Consider the following 20706-nt stretch of genomic DNA (forward strand, 5'->3'; position numbering starts at 1 on the left):
CCTGACTCCAAGTTTTCTTCAGGGAGTCTGCTGACCTGCGTGTTGTAGGGAAAGCAAATGCTAAAGACGTTTTCCATGGATATGGCGAGGACGACCGGATGCCTGTTACCGAATGCTCTCTCTGCGAAAGCAGCCTCTGTAGCAGCTAGGCTCTCTTCACCATCGCTTGGCAACCCTGAATGTTATCCGTCGAAGGTAATACAGGACGCAGCCGATAAAAGTGGAAGACGACGAAGCATGGTGTGGCAAACAGTTGGTGAGTACACGTACTGGACTATCGGCACGCAGTTCAAAAATAACTATTTTCTTTCATACTGAGCTTGTATACAAACTCCCATCTCTCCCCACACAACACTCCAGACTTGTATTTTGCATATAACAGGTACTTCGATGACGAGAATATAAACTGGTATATAAACTGGTATATAAACTGGTGTATAAACTGGTGTATAAACTGGTATATAAACTCCTTTTTTTTTAGGATCACACTAGGGGAGTTTGTATATCAGGTCGGTATAAGCATAAGTATAACCTACTCAGTTGAATATGGGAAATATAAACCAATATACAAACCTCGGCTTCGCCTCGGTTTGTATACAGGTTTATATTTCCCATATAATCAACTGGTTAGGTTATATTATATACGTACACATGTGGCTTATGCAGTACAAGTGCCCATTGGTTGTGTTGGCGTTCCTACGGACGCGGGACAAAACTCGGCCGTCAGCCGAGTCTCAGCCAACGGGGACTTTTTGTTGTGTACAGTACCTGAAAGCACACACCTGGTTTATCTGGGTGTTCAGGAACTGGCCAGTGCCTGCAACTTGGAATTTTCCGTAACATCAAATCACATACATTTTGATGAGGAAAGGCCATAGGTGTGGCATGTGACGTCACTAATGCCTCAAAAGTGACAAAGGAGTAGTAATATTTCAAAAGAAACTCGGCGAAGGGTTTGGCGGTAAATAATTCTCACATGGCCAGCAATCGAGGACATCTGAGAGTTGTAATTTTTGTACTCCTCCGAGGTGTGATTTTTGGCGTGCTGGGCCAAGCACAAGGAAGCCATCTGCAAAAAACGGCAGAAAATGGTTGTTGTTTGATCCTTTGGTGTAATCTTTGTTTCTAGTCGAAGTTAGTTGCTGTTTGGAGCAGAAACGCTGAAATTGACTATTTTCTGCATGTACTCATACATGTACTCAGGCATGCAGTCTCACTCGTATTTTAGCTCTTTTTCTGGAATGGATGCTGCTCTGCGCCCCTTGGTGAACATTTCCTGCGCTCGTGGAGCAGCTGAAAAGGACCACTGGTATGTCTAGTTCCTTGTTTGAAAGTGGAGAGTCGACTTTTGTGCCTTGAAAAAGGAGTAGAGAGCGATAAAGGTACGTCTGTGGCATATGTTTGAGTGCTCCTCAGACATTTTTGATCGTGATAGAAATTCTCAGACCAAAGTCAGACCAAAGTCAGCGCGATGATGGCCGTACAGTTTTCTTGTGGATTTTTTAGTTCTTTCATCTCGAATGTCAGTATCGTGATGGTGAAGTGGAGAGGGTGATTTTCTTCCTCTAGGCTTCGGCCGACTTTGCTTCGTCCTCGTTGAAAAGTTATCCTGAAAAAAAGGTCGATTCGCAAAATTATGCTGATTTTGAATGTACGTGATGACATGCGATTGCTGGCTATGATCTGCTGAAAGTTTCGTCCTTTGAGGACTCATCAGCACAGCACAGAGGAAATGAGGCCGCACCTGGTAGCATTGAAAAACAAAATTTCCAAAGCCAGAGATTTAAACCAGGCACGAACGTACCTTGCCAGAGTGCTCAAACTGACAAATCAGTGTGCTCTGCGTAATGCAAACAGCAAAGGCACTACCCCACACAAGAGTTCTCAACTGCTACAAGACCAGGAGTGAAATACTCAATCTGCGGGCAGAACTATTTCGTCCTTTGTGGACTCGTCAGCGCAGCACAGAGGACATGAGGCCGAACCTTATACTAGTTATAGCAATGAAAAAAATATTTTCCAAAGCAAGATTTAAACCAGGCCCGAACGTACCTTGCCAGAGTGTTCAAGCTGCAATAAACTGTCCCCGGGGAAAATTGCGGAAAAAAATCACAAAAAACGCGGCAAAAAACGCGGCATAATATGGCATAATTTGCGGTGAATTTGCGGTAAATATGCGGTGAATATTATTGATATCATCTCGCGGCGGCAAGTTTGCAGTTGATATGAGGCAATTTTCAGTGAGTATGTAGTGAAATCAATCAGTTACAAGTCTCTGGTGTAAGCGCTCGTCATAGTTGAGTACAAAGCCGCCACCGAATGAGACATTGCTGACCGAACAGTGCACTGTGTGGTACGTGTAGTGCAACAGAAAAGTTCCAAAAACGCTGGAAAATCGCGGAAAACGCGGACTTTTAAAAAATTGCAAAAAAGCGGAAAAAAACACGGCCGCGGAATCGCAATTTTCCCCGGGGACAGAATAAATGATATGTGCACCGTGAAAAAATCAAAAATGAAGAGAAAAAGTTGAACTCGGATGGTGAGCCAATTTTAGTATGGTAGAAGAGGAGAAGGTCAAAATGTTAAGAGTTATGACTAACTGCTGACTGCATATGGTCAGGTAACGTTGGTGGACAGTTAAATTTTACTCGTAATATTTTGTACAATCGACGAGGAGACAATAGTCGTAAAATGGCAATAAATGAGATCAATTGTGCACTCATAACAACAGCAAAAATGAAGAAAGTCAAGTTCCATAACGTTTTCTTGTGACTGTCATCAGTGGAACGCCGTCACATAAAAATGTAATAACTAAAACACACACTTATATACATGTAGCTAATATGGTTTCAGGTAGAAATACAGCAGCTAACAAATACAAAAAGCGAAGTTTGCACCTTTGCAATGTGTGAATATAGTGTATGTGAGAAAGGTAGTGGCAGATGAATGTGATACTGTGTGAATGAATATAATCAAGTAATACACACGCACCATTACATTCATTCACACAGTATCACAGTATCACTGGTCGGTTGAGAATGGCAAGCCCCACCAGCACCATCTCACCCCATGCTAGCCCCATGTGCCTGCCTGTGAAATTTGTATTTGTAAAAATATAATGTTTCCGTACAACACTCATCAGGAATCGTCGTTGTTTCTAAAGGAGACTGAAACAAAATTGAACTATTGGTTCACCGGTTCCCTCGCAAACCCACACTTGCATCAGACACAACCATTGGAGGCATCGATCTATTTAGAAGACTGTATTACCAAACATGTTCTCAAAACACCATTGAAGAATCTAACTCAAAAAGAACGGAGAGCTGGGGACGCACGTACCCGGCCCCGTACCGGACACACAGCCAAGAAGGACGACACCGTAGCGTCCCCACGCTTGACTGGCAAAGAAAACAGCAAGCAAAGGTGGGTGCATCGGGGGGGGGGGGGAGCTTGTAGAGTTTTGTAGAGAAGATACAGAAGAACCAGCTGGTCACGATCATGTTGTGAGGCAAAGAAGCCTTTTCGATATCAGCGCAAGAATAAAAAAAAGCGAAAAAACCCAAAAAACAGAGAAGATACAATACACTGTACCTATGGGAACATAAAGGCCAATTGGCGGTCGTTTGAAAAGCCAGGAAGTATTGAATTTGTACTAATATAAAGCGCATAGTTCATACAGTGTGTGTACACACAGACACACACAAATATTACACATCACAATGATTATGACACCACGTTGACGCCGGATGTCCTGAGCACTGTGACACTCTACCTTTTCCCAGTATTCCTGGTCAGAGGGAGCAGAAAAACAACAAAAGAGTGTGCAGTGCACAACACAAGCTAGGCATTGCATTTCGTATACTGGTTAGCAGTGAGTGGGTTCGATTACTCACTTGAATTGATGCATGAATCGATTCCAGTGCATTCAAGTCGTTCGATTTTCATGTCATGAGCCCTGGATTCGGTTAGGAATCCACCCTATCCACATGGGGTGATGTGAATAGCGCCAATTGATAAATGAATCAATTCGCATGAATCGATTCGCGGGCATAATCGAACATACTAAATGAGAAGGGAAGGCATGTTTTCCAGATCCACAACACGAGCAGTCAGATAATGCAGTTCAGTACACATACACTTGAAAACTATGGCATACTTAACACGGAGATGACAGTGCTATAGCCAACGCTGTTCGGGCGACTCTTTCCTTTAAACACATTATGATAGGAGTGCCTAAACTTAAAGATATCAATCAGTGGGATGGGACTTCCCCTGGAGAAGTGGTATTTCAGTTTCGCTAGCCATGAGTGATTTTACCTATGTTGCCACAGCGTAACCACCGATTCTGCTGGGCTTGTTGTGAAAGGTCCCATTCCTTGCATGGTAGAGGCGACGGTTCGATACCGGAACTGCTTGACAGCCAAATTTGTATAGACCCAAACCGATCATCAGCGTTGATTGTTCACTCGAAATATTATGTTTTAAGAATGAAACGGGCATGTTGAAGTTTGCTCTAAGGCCAGAGTCAATCGAACTTAGTCACTCCTTTATGTTGACCCATTGCCTCCAATTTGCCCAATTTTTCGCTTCAACTCTTAGGTTGCTCCATACCGGACAGGTTTTAGAGTGCACGTCAAATTCACTCTGGGTCTGAAATTAGGTAATTGCTATCGCTCCATGACGGCCAGTACAGAGTAACAATAAGCCTTGTGTGTGCTTCCATTAGTTTTGATTGGTGTGCGGTGCTTTATTGGCGAGAGGCAAGCCGCTGTTTACCTGCGACAAGAAGTTGATTTTTCGAAACTCGTAAAACTCAAATCGCAGTGCGAAGCACGGCAAAAACTCACCTGCTTGGTATGGCGCTTCTAATTCTGGTCATCGCAGAGCCATGAAATTTTGGCTCGGAGTATAACATCGTAGTCTCACTGTGACATATGTTTTCTAATCAAAATACCAAGAGAGAAAGGGAATATTGAGTCCATTCCGGTTTGCAACCTAGGTCCTATTTGAAACCGTCGCCTCAATGTCTTTCATGGCATACCAGGGGAGGCCGAGAAATTCATGGCGACTCATTTCACTGCAGTCTGTGCGCAAATCAGTCCCTCAAAATTCATTACGAAGTTTTGTTACCAGAGGAAGTAACTTATAAGTCCTCTTCTCTTTACAACCAACTAGCCAACCAACCAGCCAACGAACAAGACGGTACTTACATGATGCACGCGATATTATTATCCCCGCGCCGGTGCACACTGATTGTACTGGTTGACAACCTGGCCAGCTCCACACACTCCTGTTAGGTAGCAGGGCAAAGGGAGAAACCACTCATCACACATCTAACGTTGTACTGCACACGTACATAAACCCATTGGAGAAGTGCACACGATGGTTCCATTCAATATTATTTAGATAGTGAATGGTAAAATGGAGAGGTTCCAGGCTGTCCAAGAGAGAGCTCAATAGCGAGAGGCAGAGCTAGTTCAGACAATCAAAGCTCTTTTTGTTAGATATTGAATGGTGATGGGAGCAGCTGAGAATTGAGGACACCTGTAAATTAAGGTCATTTGGCCTCAATTCCTTGGGTGCCCGTAATTTTCAGGGTCGACTGTGCATGCAAGAGCGCCTTTCTACCGCTATACAAGAATCAAGTATAGTGTTCAATCTGTTTGGACCGGATAGTCGCTTAATATTACAGACAATGCTGAACTGTGGACATTGAAAGCAAAAGATGCTGCCTACTTACTGCCAAAGCATAATGAGTGACTTCAGAAGATTTCACTTACATAACAATTCTACTTTTTCCAAATCTGATCTTCACTACATGTACATGCCACTGAACAAGTAGTGGGGATTCCCCCTAGGATTGAAATGCATCGGAGCAGTGACTCTAGGTATGATGTGTGTTCAAGACTTGAGAAGATGTCACATTGCGAGTACAGTTTAAAATTCGGATCTGGGCTTCATGCGCCCGAACAAACAGTGGGCATTACGCCGTGGGATTGAAATGCCTTGCAGCAATGACTTACTAATGCAGACGGGACTGTACTGCGTGTTCGGATAATAGCCCGAGAATGAGTAGCGTCTCCTTGAGAGAATCCTCGCAATCCCGAAACTTTGCCAATTGCCAGGCCTGATCGGCACATTGTAGGGCGGGTTCACACCCAGCCTGCCCAGAGAAAATGAAATCAGAGTAACGTAGTTATCCGCCCATGCAACCGGCGCTGTCATGTTCATGGCAGCGCACAACCCGGTAAGCGTCCACAGCTTCGAGCCGCGTATGCCCGCTCCAGACTTGAGCGCTAGGCGAGCACTCGCCGGACGTCCGCCGTACCAGATGGTTGTGAACCTCCACGTGGCTGTGAACACACACACACACACGTGCACACACACACACACACACACACACAAACACATATAGACACACACACACACACGGTTTGGCTTTGCGAAGTAAAATATAAATCAACAACACACAAACACACACACACACACACACACACACACACACACACACACACACACACACACACACATGGACACAAGCTCACACACACATGCACCATTGACCGTTTGACCATTTGACGCCCATCGCCGGAGGCGATGATAGCAATACTATGGCAGAAGCCATAGCAACTTGTGCAGGGATTGTACCGTTCAACAGCTTGGAAGGCTGAAGAATTGATCACCACAATTCAGCCGGGTCTACACCACAAAGCTATGAAGTTTCTTTTCCTGGCCAGTGAATCCCTACTTTTTGGTCTTTTTCATGTTTTCCGGCACATACATCACACCACATACTCCGGCATGCACTGGATGTTGACAACCACGCAGGAGAATGAAAGAAAAGTCAAGAGGAGTATGACAAAAAGATGATAGACATATGTGACCATAATCGTCAGGAATCGAACCCGCAACCTCTCGATTGGAAATCGCTGCAAATACCACTGCACCATATGGGACACGCACACCCCCCCCCCCCCCACACACACACACACAAACACATGCACACACGCGCACGCGTGCACACACCATGTATGTACCATGTATACTTGGTCCGCGTCAGCAATATTGTCGCTTATCTTTCGACAATTTGAACTTCGACTTTGGACATCAACGCGTATACTTGAGAGGATAACACTTGATAAGATGGAGGGAAGGTACAGAATGACAACTGGCCATGAGGAATTTGTTGTCCAAGGAAGGGTTCATACTTGTTTTGGTCCTCCTCGTCGCTGCTATCAGTGCTGGTGACAAATATTTTTTGATCGGGATCGACAATCTCGCTTTCGGAAGCTCATCTCTCTTCCTCTCATCTGCCTGGCGATTTTCTAAAGGGAAGTCGACCGTGACGATCGCCTTCTCTAAAGGACTGAGCGTGGGCAGCACGACTGTCTGTGTGGTTCAAATCAGTCGCCGTCCTTTGCAAGATTTATTTTGAACAACGGCGACGCGTACAGTACTTACAAATCTCCACGATTTGCTGGATACTCCGACAAAGAGCTGGAGGTGAGGGCGCTGCGATCTCAGCTTGGCGAGCGATCCTCAAGGTGAGCAATCTCGGCTGTTTTGCAAAATGGAACAGATTCTGAGTAGCCGATTATTTTCTTGTGCGTCGCGCTGCTCTTGCCTGCGCAGTGTGACAAGATAATCTATTTTGATACGGCGCTGTATCAATCAGAATCTCCCATGCGTCGCTCTCGAAATCCACTCGAAATCCACTCGAAATCTAGCTAGACCATTCAGGTACATATATGCTAGGGAACTAACTTACTAACCGAAATTGGAGAAGAGCGCATCGAAGAAGAGCACTAGCGGAGTCTCATAGGAACAAAGAATGCCGAAAGTTACTCTGTTGGAGTAAGACTGGTATTTGGTTTTAAGTCGTCATCATCGTCAAATCAACATAAATTTTACAAAAATTCAAGTCGCTACCCAATTCTAGTGATTATCCGGCGTCACTGCCCGAACAGTGCGAAATCCCTCAAAGGCTAGGGCAGAGCATACCACTGAGCAGAGAGGGAGAGGAGACTGTGGTGTGACTGTGAGTTCATGTCTCTCTCTATCGTGCATCTGTACCATAATCCACTTATACTTCCTCAATGGTGTAATAGTGTTAGGTTCATCCTCCCATACATTCACAGTTGATCTCTCTCCCTTGTCTCTCTTCCACAATGTCTTCAATTCGTTCGTCTTGGTCTCTGTCTCTCCGTCTCCCCAATAAATGTTGTTCGACCTAACCTGTTCCCGTTGTCTATTGTAATGCCTGAGAGTATGTCTTTTATTCACCATGGTTGGTTAACACCCACATCTCCCGTACTGGCTGATTGTCTTCTCATGCCATGAGGTGTTGTCTATAATAATAATAATGTCGTCGTCCTTTTTCGTACTCAACATTGGCGCCCGACTGTTAATCGACCCACGACCCTGAGATCCCATGCCCAGTCGTCCGCAACCGCCATTCGTCTAGTCTATGTCAACCTCGTCTCGTCCATGTCAATCTCGTCTCTTCTCCAACCTCATCTCGTCCCCAACCTCGCCTCGCCTATGTCAACCTCGTCTCGTCATTAGTAATCCTCATCTCGTCTCCAGCCTTTTCTCGTCTATGTCAACCTCGTCTCGTCCATGTCAACTTTGTTTCAGCTATATCCACTTGGTCTCTTCTATTTCAATCTCGTCTCATCCAAGTCATGCAGGTCAGCTATTTTCTTTATTTCTCTCTTTCTTTGTCACCCGTCCTTCGTCGTCAAATTTATTTTCAGTATATTTTATTTTGTGATTTTTGTAGTGTGTGCGCGCGCAGGTGTCCTTCATCAATATCAGGGGTCTGATGGTGAGCCACGCTCTTTTATTCATGTCCTATAAGTGTAACTATGCTGGAGTACAGAACACAGTGTTCCTTTGAACTCGTAGTTTTTATTGCCAATTTCAATGTGAACGGGTCTTTGGCCCGCCTTTGGCAATGTTTGCGCCATAGCACTAGTTTGACAGATGCGTATCATTGAATTATTGAACTAATACCAGAATAGGAATGTGATAACTGTAGTGCATGTTTAGTATAACTCTTTTGTGTGTGTGTGTGTGTTTGTTTATCTCTACTTCCTCAGTCATTTTTTCTCTATTCTTTCTCATCGCCTTATTATTTCCCGCGAGGTCGAGGTTCTTTTTTTGCGCAGGGGAGGTATGTTAGGTACCTCCTCCCGTACGTTCTACAACCTTAACCCGTACGTTCTACAACCTTATCCAAGCTCGCCTGCATGCACTCTCATACTCACCTTATTGTCTCCTTTTGTTCCGTTGGCCTGAGTAGCTACTTGCGCACCAATAATTGCCATAGCTACCCAGGCCCTTTATCTTGCCGTTCACACTTGATCTTTCTCTCTTCAATACTTTTTGGTCGACCTAACCCTGTTCCCGTTGTCCATTGTAATCTGGAGAATATGTTGTCGTCCCTTTTTCGTACTCAACAATAGCAAGAGATAAAACTCAAGTAACTGGTATAATTCCTTCAGCACTAATACCTTCTTACATGATTAAACAAAGTGTCTGAAGTGTTTGCTGCAGATAGTGCTCAATCCCCTAACAAGGGAAGAGAGTACTAAGCAATCGTCTGATGAGTGTTTTTTTAACACGAAACTCGGAGTAACGAGAAAGCTTTTGGTATAATGTCGTTCTGCCTTGTGTAACAAGATTAAACAAGTGTACACGTCTTTCCGCACCGTACCACTCAAAACTTCACCACCGCCCCCACACCCATACTAAGCCATGGCTACTTGGGTGCTGATCTACAAAACTCAATGTTTAATAACATCACCGAGGCAGAAGGCTTATGTTCTGCGAAAGTGCTCCATACCTGATTCAGGCAGAGCGGCTTACACAAAGGCACACAATGAAAACCTTGGGCAAATTGTCTGATGATTGGTTCCGCCATGAAACTCTGAGTCGCAACGGAATTTGCCAAGGTTTCATAGTGTGCCCTTGTGTATTTAATAACATCTTCATCGCTGCAATTCAATAGGCAAATACTACTGCTTGTGGCCACTTACATCCACATATGACATCGGAGGGTGGGTTGGCGTGGAGACTGGCTACGGAAACTCTAGCGGTTCCTTCCTTCCGGTTGATTTCGTACAAGGACCTACCACCATTGGCATTGCTCAGCCAAATAGACAAGGACTGGTGAAATCCTTGGAAGAGCAGAGCGCTGGCCAGCTTGTTGAATGCGCCGGCAGTGACGGTGGCGGCCGGATTCGACGCGACGCCCATCGCCCAGGCGGCACAGGCTGCCTGCGCACCTTGCCAACCATGGCGACTGTGCAGGGCGCATTCACTGGGCGACTTGTCCTGCGGCGAACAGTGTGCGTCTGGAGCCACCCAAACGCTGATTTGCTTGCTGTCCATATTCGTGTAACTACCAAAGGCACCTACACACATATAAGAAAAGAAGAAGAACTAATGGAAAGCGATCCAATGAAATGATTTCTTCATTTTACAATGATCACAGCTCACAGGCAAAGACAAAAAAATTGCATAGTGGGAGCATAGTGATGGTGAGGCTTTTTGCCCTCAGCCGACCTGAGGTCTCGGCATCATGGGGACATAAAACGCACCAAAAAGAAAATTTAATAAGAAGACAAATGAAAGGAGTGACAGGTACATGACACGAGATGTTAGGAGGAGAGACTATATAATTATGATGAATTAGAGCTATGAAGAGTGTAATCGATGGAGACATGGCCACAAAAAGTATGGAAGTTGTACAATTGACAGTGCTGAGTAATATGCTGCTGCATGTACAATGTATGTAACTGTTTGTAGCTCCTATTCCGTGTAGGTCTAGTGACTGGCTGTTCCAATGAACTATTGTCACGCATGCATTATCATAGACCAAGCCAGTGGCTATAAGTCTCTTCTCTGCGCTAGAGTAATGCATTCATTATGGTTCTGTTCTTTGTCCTAGTGTGGTGTTGGCACCAGCCATCTAGTCGCGCATGTATTACTCTTCTGTCCCATGCGTAGTGCAGTGCTTGGGTGCGCGTGTCATGTATAGTGGGTTTGGTTCCTGATTGTTCGGTGCTGCACCTGTCATGTCTGCTGCCAGTGCTGGCTTGCGAGGTCATGTCGGGTGCGTTTGCTTCCGCTGCCTTCATAACTTTCTGCTGTACCGTACCGAAGCTGATGTATTGGTAGATGTTGCATGCGATGTGCTAGGTCCAGACGTAGTACATGTACCCTTGACCTTTTGATCGCGCCTGCACGTAATGTTGCACACTATGCGTTGTTGCCTTTTTTTACTTCTTGCTGGTGACTGGGAGATTCTTGATGAAGTTTCTCGTTCGGAGTAGTTCAGTCTTTTGGTCATTCTCTCTTTTAATTTAGCTTTATCAACACGTAGCAAATTTATCTCCCAGCCTCGGCTGTCCTGGTGGTTGTGTGCCAGTGACGTGTACGTGTGTGACTGAGGAGGGGGAAATTTTGTTTACAACAGAGGTTAAAAAGGAGTGATACTGAATATAAAGATCACTACTCTTCATTGACAGGAGCACAATACAGTGCCTAGAAGAAACCCCTGACGATCGACGAGTCGATCGAGCATTTCCAAACGAGACGTGCAGGGGACAAGATGGGTTTGCCATAGATAATGAACATGATACCATGACAGTGAACACGAAAAGGAACAACAAAAACAAAAGTAACAAACGATGGCCTTCTACACCGCTTCAACTGGCCCACTCTCTTGTGCATGTAGTTGTATTTGTTGTATTTCAAGGATTACCCAGAGGTTCCAGGCCTATGGTGGAGATCTACTACTCACAGACATGTCATGTGTTTGGGAAAAGAGTGCAACAGTACAAAGAAAGAAAAGAAAGAAAAGAAAGAAAAGAAAGAAGGGAAAGAAAAGAAGCAGACACAGTAATTGCGCTCTTCTCACACACTTCAAAAGTTTGCTCGCTCCATTCGCCACCAGGATTCCCCGCCTGATATTCTGATGGTCGTAACCCCTAATCATGTTCGGGCTATAGCTTTCGAGACACCAGCATTTGGCATTTGACAACTGAAGGAATGAACCACTGCCTGGGGTACAAGTCCCGTGATGATTTCAATTGCCTCCCATCAACGTTCCGCAATACTCCGTCACAAATTCTATTCAGTCAAGAGATTCTATTCCTGCTGCTCAGCTTCATCTGCTCATGCAACAGCCATGCTCACCCGTACATCTAGTTAGCATAGTGCTATTAATGCAAGTCCTTTAACTCTTAACGGAATGCACACACTTTTGTTGAACACGAATGATCGATAAATTCAACATTTTCAAACTATTTCCAAACTATCGTAAATCGGTCAATTCTCAGTGGTTTGGAGAGAAGGAATGTTGTACATGTAGGAAGAGGAGAAACTCTTAGGTGTTGTCTCGAACAATTGCCTTAGTCACCGCATCACCACTGACATGGTGGTGCCCCCATGGCATCTCCAGTGTTCACGTTTCATACAATGACCAGTGCCTGACTAAATATGGAAAGCAAGAAATGTCAAACTTACGCTTTTCACAACGCTGGCCTACCCAACCCGGGAGACACCTGCATACGGGAGCATTGGGCACGGATGTGTCCACGAATCCGAAATCACACAACACTGAAGCGCACAGGAGTACAACAAAATATACAGTATAATTATTAATATCAGTCTGATGAATCTGATGATTGTATTAGCTTGAAACTTTGAGTTACGACAAATCCAAACTGGACCTAATTCTCTATTTTTTGTTTTGTTTGAAACGCTCTGCACTTTGAGCATCGAGCACTTTGCCGGGAATTTCCAAAATTACTCCTCGGTAATAAATTATTTTTACTTAAAAGTACATCCAATGACACAATCATCATGCTACCGTCCTCCTCCTTCCTGCACCCCTATCTTTAACTCCATTATCACATTCGCTCCCTTGTAATTGGACTTGTAGCCCGTGTGTACTTGTGAATTCAAATAAACAATATACATACATACATACATACATGACGAGACGACAGTTGAAAGTGTGAGTGGCAACATATGTGCACTGTTCAGGGTAGGTCTTTCCATTTCACCTATGACCCGAGACACGCACACCTCCTGGGCTAAACCAGTATAATGCTTGTATCAAAAAGGTTCACCCCGGAGGGCATCATCAGCGATAGAGAAGATAGAAATATGAAAATATACAAGACAGGACGGGGACAAAATTTACCTTAATGATTGCAGTATGCAACATGTTACGTGCTAGCACTAAGACATAACAATGTAAGTGTGCATTTTTTTTAGTGGAAAGCTGATGTGAGACAGTCGAGTTTGAGTTGGTAGCTGTGTGTGTGTGTGTGTGTGTGTGTGTGCGCGTGTGTGTGTGTGTCTGTGTGTGTGTCTGTGTGTGTGTGTGTACGCGTGTGTGTGTGCGTGCGTGTGTGCGTGTGTGTGTTTGTGCGTGTGTGTGTGTGTGTGTGTGTGCGTGTGTGTGCGTGTGTGTGTGTGTGTGTGTGTGTGCGCGCGCGTGTGTGTGTGTGTATGTGTGTGTCTGTGTGTGTGTGTGTACACGTGTGTGTGTGTGTGCGTGTGTGTGTGCGCGTGTATCTATACTGTATGTATGTGTGTATGTCTGTCTGGCTGTATGCGTGTGTGCTTGTACGTATATGTATGTACATCAGTGCGAATCAAGTGTTGAGTGTGTTAACAGTCCAAGCATCCCATATCCCGGCTAATGCTCTTGAAAGCCTGATTGTGCACGGATTAGTGTCCAGTAATACTTAGTAGTAGTATTGACATATCCACGGCAAGCCGCTTATGTACAACGGCATGGGAGAGGATAGCAAAAAATGAAAACATATTGTTGGGGAAATCCACACTATTATCGAATATACAACAATGACGGGCGTGGGGTTATACCAAATTCCCATAATGTGGAAGTACGTTATTATTATTGTTGAAAGCATTAGGTGATCTGCACTCTACAATGTGACCTGTGCGATTATATCGTTAAATGATTGCCTGTTCCGAGCCACCAATCGCAGTGTCTCCAGGTCCTTCAGACTCCGGAGACGCATGGACGTTGCCTTGGCTAATTTGTTGTCTATCCCCACTGGTAGGGTGATGCGCGGGCGTCCGAGCCAGCCGCGATTCTGTCCCTGGAAATTTATTTATTTATTTATTTATTTATTTATTTATTCAACATCTCCTGGCCCGTCCGAAGACTGCCAATAAACATGAGAGGTCAGGTGATAGCCAACCACGGCAAGCTAAAAAGGGAAGAAAAAAAGAAAGATGCTGTCAGAGAGGGAAAGGAGATAGGGAGAGAAAAAGAAAGGGAGGCACATTAATAATACATGGGATCACTTCGGATGAGACAGTGTGGAAAGCTGGACTGTGAATTTCCTGATATCCTGGCATGTCTTAATGCTAGTAGGCAGGTTAGACCAAAGGGAGTATGCTGAGAAGAAAGGGGATTTCAAAAACAGAGAGGAACTAGCTCGGGGCAGTGATAAGGCATTGCGTGTTGGTCTAGTGGTAACAAACCAGTTGTACTTGGCAATATGTTTCGGGACTTGGGCTAGGAAGATTTTTTGCACAAGGATACAAAGATGCTGCTGATGTCGGGCAAGAAGAGGGTGCGTGGAAGCAAGTTTATAAAGACAAAGGGAGGCAAATGTTTGGTCTTTTCGAAACAGAATTTTCAGAAGCAAGCGTTGATGTACCTCCAGTCTGTGGAGTAAAGTCTGAGACAACCCCCACCAAGCTATATCGCAATAGTCAAATATAGGCAAAATGTACGACTTAAAGAACAATTCTCTGCAGTTATCATTCAAGTGTTGGCAGTGGGGTTGTAGCATACCTAAGGACGCACTCGCACGCTTGCACACAGACTGGACTTGTGGAGACCAGGAGAGTTGGCGGTCGAGAATAACGCCCAGGTGCTTGTGCTCGTTAACAACTTTAATAGGTGTACTATTTAGACCAGGAAAATACAGAAGTTGAGTGGGGGGCGAGGGAGAGAAGAACATGGCCTCGGTTTTGGCGAGGTTAGGCTTCAGTTTCCAGGTTTCCATCCATGTTACTGTAGCGTTGACCCCGGAATGCATGGAGGCCGTGAGGTTGTCTGCCGAGCTGTCGGAGCACATCAGAGCAGTGTCGTCAGCAAAAAGACTTACATTTGGTACAAGGGCTGGCAAGTCATTAACGTACAGTAGAAATAGGAGCGGCCCAAGTATGGACCCCTGGGGTACCCCAGACACGACTAGTAATGGGTCTGATAGGGAGGTAGATACTCTGACAGTCTGGTGGCGGCAGGAAAGATAGGATGAGAGCCATTGCAGGGCTGGACCGTGTACCAAGAAGACGGACTCTAGCTTTGCAAGCAGACCACGATGCCAGACGGTGTCGAAAGCTTTCGCTAGGTCAAAGAACACGATGCCAACATGCCGCCTGAGGTTCCGCTGGGTGTAGATGTCTTGTACTAGACGTGTTAGTTGGAAAGTTGTGGAGTCTCCACGGCAGAAACCGGATTGAGATGGTGAAAGCGCTGGGGTGACGTGGCAGTACAGAGACTCAAAGAAAATACGTTCACAGACCTTGGACACAGCGGGAAGGAGAGAGATTGGTCTGTAGTTGCCAGCCTGAGAGCGTTGGCCTTTCTTATAGATCGGGACGATAACAGCAGATTTCCAGACGGACGGAAATACTCCTGTACGATATGACATGTTAAAGAGCAGGCACAAGGGATAGGACAGAGATGGCGCAAGCCATTTGAGAACCTCATTGGGTATGCCATCTTCGCCAGGGGACTTACAATTCTTCAGGAGTTTGAGGTGCTTACAGACGGTAGCAGTCGTGGTAACGACGCGTGTGAGTGGTGCGCTAAGTTCAGGGGCTGGGGACAGCGATGGAATGACCCAATTCGGATCTTCCGGAATGCCGGATGAAACAAACTGCTTGTTCAGTGTGTCTGCAATCGCCTTCACATCGTGCTGGCGGTTGCCATGGGAGTCCGTCAGGTACTGGATTGGCGCGCGGGAGGTCCCGCGGCACTGGTTGCGAATGAATTGGTGGAGTGATGGGCGATCGGGGGAGGAGAGTGTTGCAGAAAGAGAGTTTAGAAAGGAGCGGTGTGAGGTACGAGAAAGGTGCTTGACGAAGTTGCGTTGAACTCGGTAAGCCTCCCGGTTAACCGGCGTTGGGAATTTCTTGTAGATGCTGAAAAGATCACGCTTGCGCTTCACTTCAGATACGAGGGACCGTGTCACCCATGGGGGACTAGATGTCGAGGATGTTGGGTTGGAATGTTTCCGGTTGTTGTAGCCGATAGCAAAGTTAGAGAGGTGCTGTTGGAACCCTCGTTCAAGGACGGCTGCAAAGTGATCTACCGCGGCGTCAACAGTTGGAGAGCCTTCTGGTTGCAGAAACGACCAGTCGTGGCAGGAGAAATCAGCGTTCATAGAGTCCCAGCACTGAGAGGGAACTCGACGGAAGCGATATGGGAACGGTTTGCGAGAAGGAAGTGGCAGGTCTGGATCCGAGGGCAATGAGACGGCGAACTGGCATGAAACCATGAGATGGTCCGAGGAGCCAAGAGCGCAAGCTGTGTGAACGTCCGTCGCCAGCAGGGGTTGGTTCGTGAAGACAAGGTCTAGACATGACTGTGTTCCGGAAGATGTTGTGTGCGTTGGACTCTGCACCAGCTGATCCAAACCGAAGCAGGTAAGGGTGCGAAAAAGTGCCGCCCCAGCAGGACACGTTAAATCCGATGGGCACCACCGTTTGTGCTTACTGTTGAAGTCCCCAGCCATTATGACATGGTACGATGACATGGGAACGGTTACCAAAGCACTAGCTAGCATATCACAGAAGTGGTCTATTTCCATGGTTTTGACTGAGGGCGGACGGTAGGTACAGCAGACGAGGATGGGTGTCGGGGAGCCTAAGATTGGGTGAAGCTCAACCCATACGGATTCACAGGTCGGACGAGCAAGGTCGTCGCGAACTTGGACTCTTCCGAAGCGATTTTGCCGGACAAGAATCGCAACTCCACCATATCCTCTGGTTGCCGTACCGGATTTGTTATCATGAGGTGGTCGGTCGCGACGAAATGTGGTATAACCGGAGATGGTGAGCGCTATGCTTGGATTTAGCCATGTTTCATTTAGACAGATGACATCAGGTTTGTTGAAATCAGCAATGACAGACAGTTCGGCAGATTTGTTAACGATTGAGCGGCAATTTACGGAAAGCAAGGTCAGTTTACCCTGGCAAGGGGGGAAGTAGGGCCGAGCCAGTGGATTCAGCTGTGGTCGCGCCATCATGCTGAGCCTGAGGAGAGGACGTTGTTTGCCTGGTTGGCATTGCTGGTGTCAAAACTGTCCGCGGCAAAACGCCAGGGCCTAACCGTGTGCGAAAGAGCATCCGGCCAGAACCCTTTGTCACCGACTGTGTTCTCATCAGCTGCCTCGACGGTCACCCGTGCGTAGGCAGTTCTGAAGTGCTTGGATGCAAATATGACACCTTCCTGAATCTGCACTCCTCGGGCAGAGCACCATTCAGCAATTGAAGATGCGGAGCAGTGTGGCTGCACGTTGCCAACGTAAAACACTTTGCGTTTGGCCCGGGGTGATGCCGTGATGTCTACTGCCGGCTCGCTATCACGAGCCGGCTTGGTGTAGCGGGATGTTTCCACCCGCCTTGTTATGCTTTGAGCTAGCTGGGACTGACTACTAGTATCTGCCGCGTGCCTTTGTCTCTGGGCGGCTCGAGTGCGTCTGCCCTGGTGTTCCTGCCATTCATGTACTTGTTGTTCAGTATCGGTGGACCTACGGGATGCATCCAGGCCTGCTGCGGGGCTCGAGCTACGACTTGGAGTAGTGCTGGACCTACGGGATGCATGCACGCCTGCTGCGGGGCTGGAACTACGACTTGTAGTAGTGTTGGGTTGTGGCACACGCGTTTCTCCTTGTAGTAGTGTTGGGTTGTGGCACACGCGTTTCTCCTGGCAAATACTTATGATGATTTAAATTCAAAACCGCATCGAATATTTATAAATTCAAAACATCTGGGTTTGGAAACTGCGTCCCCGTACAATTGAGCCTGGTCTTAAGAGATCAGGACCTATATGCCAAAGTTGATGTTATTGTCATTATGGACTCTGATCTTTCTTTACTATGAATTTGTTTTTTATTACCTTTGGCATATCGTGCTAACCATGTAAACTCTGGCTCAATTTCTTTATGGACTCGGGCCTCTATCCCCCCCCCCCCCCTTCCAAGTTGGAATGCTGTTGGAGTGCGCATCCAAGATGTGCTAGAGCTGTTGGCCAGTTAGTTGTAGAACGTCAGTACCGTCGGTCAGTGTCGTGCAATGTTATCGCACGAGCTGATTGTTTCGTAACTGGTGGTGTTAGTGGACAGTATAGCGAAACTTGTAGTTTCTTGGTCCTTTTTTCTTTTCTATCAATTTCTACTTACCATTTTTTTTATATTGCAGCCTCAAATGCACGAGTTTCCACGGTCACACAATGCAGGAGGATGTACTGTTTCCAGGGTCACACAATGCAGGAGGATGTACTGTTTCCAGGGTCACACGATGCAGGAGGGTGTACTGTTTTCAGGGTCACACAATGCAGGAGGATGTACTGTTTCCAGGGTCACACAATGCAGAAGGATGTACTGTTTCCAGTGTCACACAATGCAGGAGGATGTACTGTTTCCAGGGTCACACAATGCAGGAGGATGTACTGTTTCCAGGGTCACACAATGCAGGAGGATGTACTGTTTCCAGGGTCACACAATGCAGGAGGATGTACTGTTTCCAGGGTCACACAATGCAGGAGGATGTACTGTTTCCAGGGTCACACAATGTAGGAGGATGTACTGTTTCCAGGGTCACACAATGTAGGAGGATGTACTGTTGGTTTCTCGCATCTACAACAGTCACTACATTATATAAAAATTCTGTAAAACTGGGAATTTTCCGTAGCGTAATATTTTCAGTGTTTCCCAAAATCAACTGTTTGGTAGTGCAAACATTTCGGTAAACCAGTTTTCTGGATCCAAAACTGTATTTTGCACATTGCGTGGCTGTGGCTTTTTGAAGTTTTGGTCGTTTTTATGTTTGGTAAAAATCCCCTGTACCGAAGACTAGGAAATCAGAGGCCACATGCCTCGCACTGCTCTTTTCTCTGCCGTCTAATTTCCTAATACATTGAAATTCTCCGTGAAGTCCAAATTTGAAATTTCAATAATATTTCTGTTTGCTCAATGGGGACATAGTTTAATGCCCACCCCATGACATCATGCAAGCGAATGGCCGAGGGTCCTCTTGAGCGGTGTAAGTTGCCCGTATGATGCAAGCCGGATATTGATTGATCGAAGAAGGGTAGATTTACCATCACTGTCTCTCTCTCTCTCTCTCTCTCTCTCTCTCCCTCTCTCTCTCTCTTTCTCTCTCTCTCTCTTTCTTCTCTTCTTCTCCCCCCCCCCCCCGTCTCCCGATAATTATTAGCCCCCGTTTTCTTTCGACGCGTTTGCTGTGCAGTGAAGCCGAGACCCTAGGTCGGTGGAGCACATCAGACCCCGTCACCACGTCCACGATTCATGCCTGCGATGCTGCACCGCTGCTTTGCATGTCATGATTGGAAGCTGTGGCCTTAGTAAAAAAAATAAAAAAATAAAAAAAATAAAAAATAAATAAAAAAAATAAAAAATAAAAAAACTGTGGATAAGAGGCATACTGTAGCTCAGTTGGTTAGAGCATTGTCCGCGAATAGCAAGGTCCCTGGTTCGAACCCCAGTGGTGCGACTGATGATTTTTTTCTTTCTTTCATATCTGGTTTGCAAGTGTTGGGTTTCGGAGAGAAAAGAGCAGTACGAGGCATATGGCCTCTAATTTCCTAATACTTTGAAATTCTCTGTGAAGTCTTAATTTGAAAAATGTACCGAAGACACCGACAATTTTATATCCCCCGAAATTTTCCAGATTTCCGCTATCAAAGTAGTATTAGGGCACCAGTTTCGAACGAAAGAACATGCGTGACTCGAGGCTTACCAACGCAGAAGAATGGGTGGGTGCTGCTCGTATCGGTAGCACCGAACCTCACCAAATAACCCGTTTTATCTAAAACGATAAGGCTATATGGGCCAGCTGTTGGGCTTGACATGTAGAAAGGCCCGTCCAGTTCACCTGCGAGTCTGGCATACACACTGCGGAGCTCGTGTCGCCAACTGAAGAGCACTCGCTGTGTTCCAATGTGGTAACCGATGCTGGAACAATGGCTGGCCGCCTCCGCGTAGGTCACACGACCCTGGTTCGTCCTGGCGACAGAGAAACGGCTGAACGGGCTCAGCTTTTCTGGCATGAAAGTCCACTGGAGATCGGTACCTGTAAGTTGCACATGAGGAAGAAAACAAAACAAAAGCACGTGAACAAGGATCAGTTAGAGATCAACGGCCGAATGTCTGAAGTATGAAAATTGATTTCCCGCACCTTGAGTCAAACCTCGTGGACCATGCCATGCACCACCAAAGCATTACCTCCCAGCGAGATGTATGTACTATCAAGAGTACATAACCCTCATATTACCAAGAGTGTGCAACTGCCTGCACAACCTGGACAACCTCTATGCAGTGCTGCGGCGGCAGAAGTTCACATCACGTGACATGGTTCAAAAGGTTACACTGGCAAACAGTGCAAAGTGACCACAAGAGA

General features: G+C 46.1%; 1 protein-coding gene across 1 annotated transcript in view; it reads right to left on the reverse strand.

The window, feature by feature from the left end:
* Window positions 1–3264: 3264 nt before the first annotated feature.
* The window catches only part of LOC135820590 (uncharacterized), a 23922-nt gene continuing 6480 nt past the window's right edge, over window positions 3265–20706 (reverse strand). Inside the window, exons 4-9 of the mRNA XM_065333649.1 lie at window positions 20047–20379; window positions 12535–12627; window positions 10041–10418; window positions 6024–6353; window positions 5211–5290; window positions 3265–3787 (exon numbers count right to left, since the gene is read on the reverse strand). Of these exons, the coding sequence (XP_065189721.1) occupies window positions 5229–5290; window positions 6024–6353; window positions 10041–10418; window positions 12535–12627; window positions 20047–20379 (1196 nt within the window). The 3' untranslated portion in view covers window positions 3265–3787; window positions 5211–5228. The remainder of the gene's footprint in view (window positions 3788–5210; window positions 5291–6023; window positions 6354–10040; window positions 10419–12534; window positions 12628–20046; window positions 20380–20706) is intronic.

Source organism: Sycon ciliatum, chromosome 7 (genome assembly GCF_964019385.1).
Source record: "Sycon ciliatum chromosome 7, ocSycCili1.1, whole genome shotgun sequence".
Classification (NCBI taxonomy): domain Eukaryota; kingdom Metazoa; phylum Porifera; class Calcarea; order Leucosolenida; family Sycettidae; genus Sycon; species Sycon ciliatum.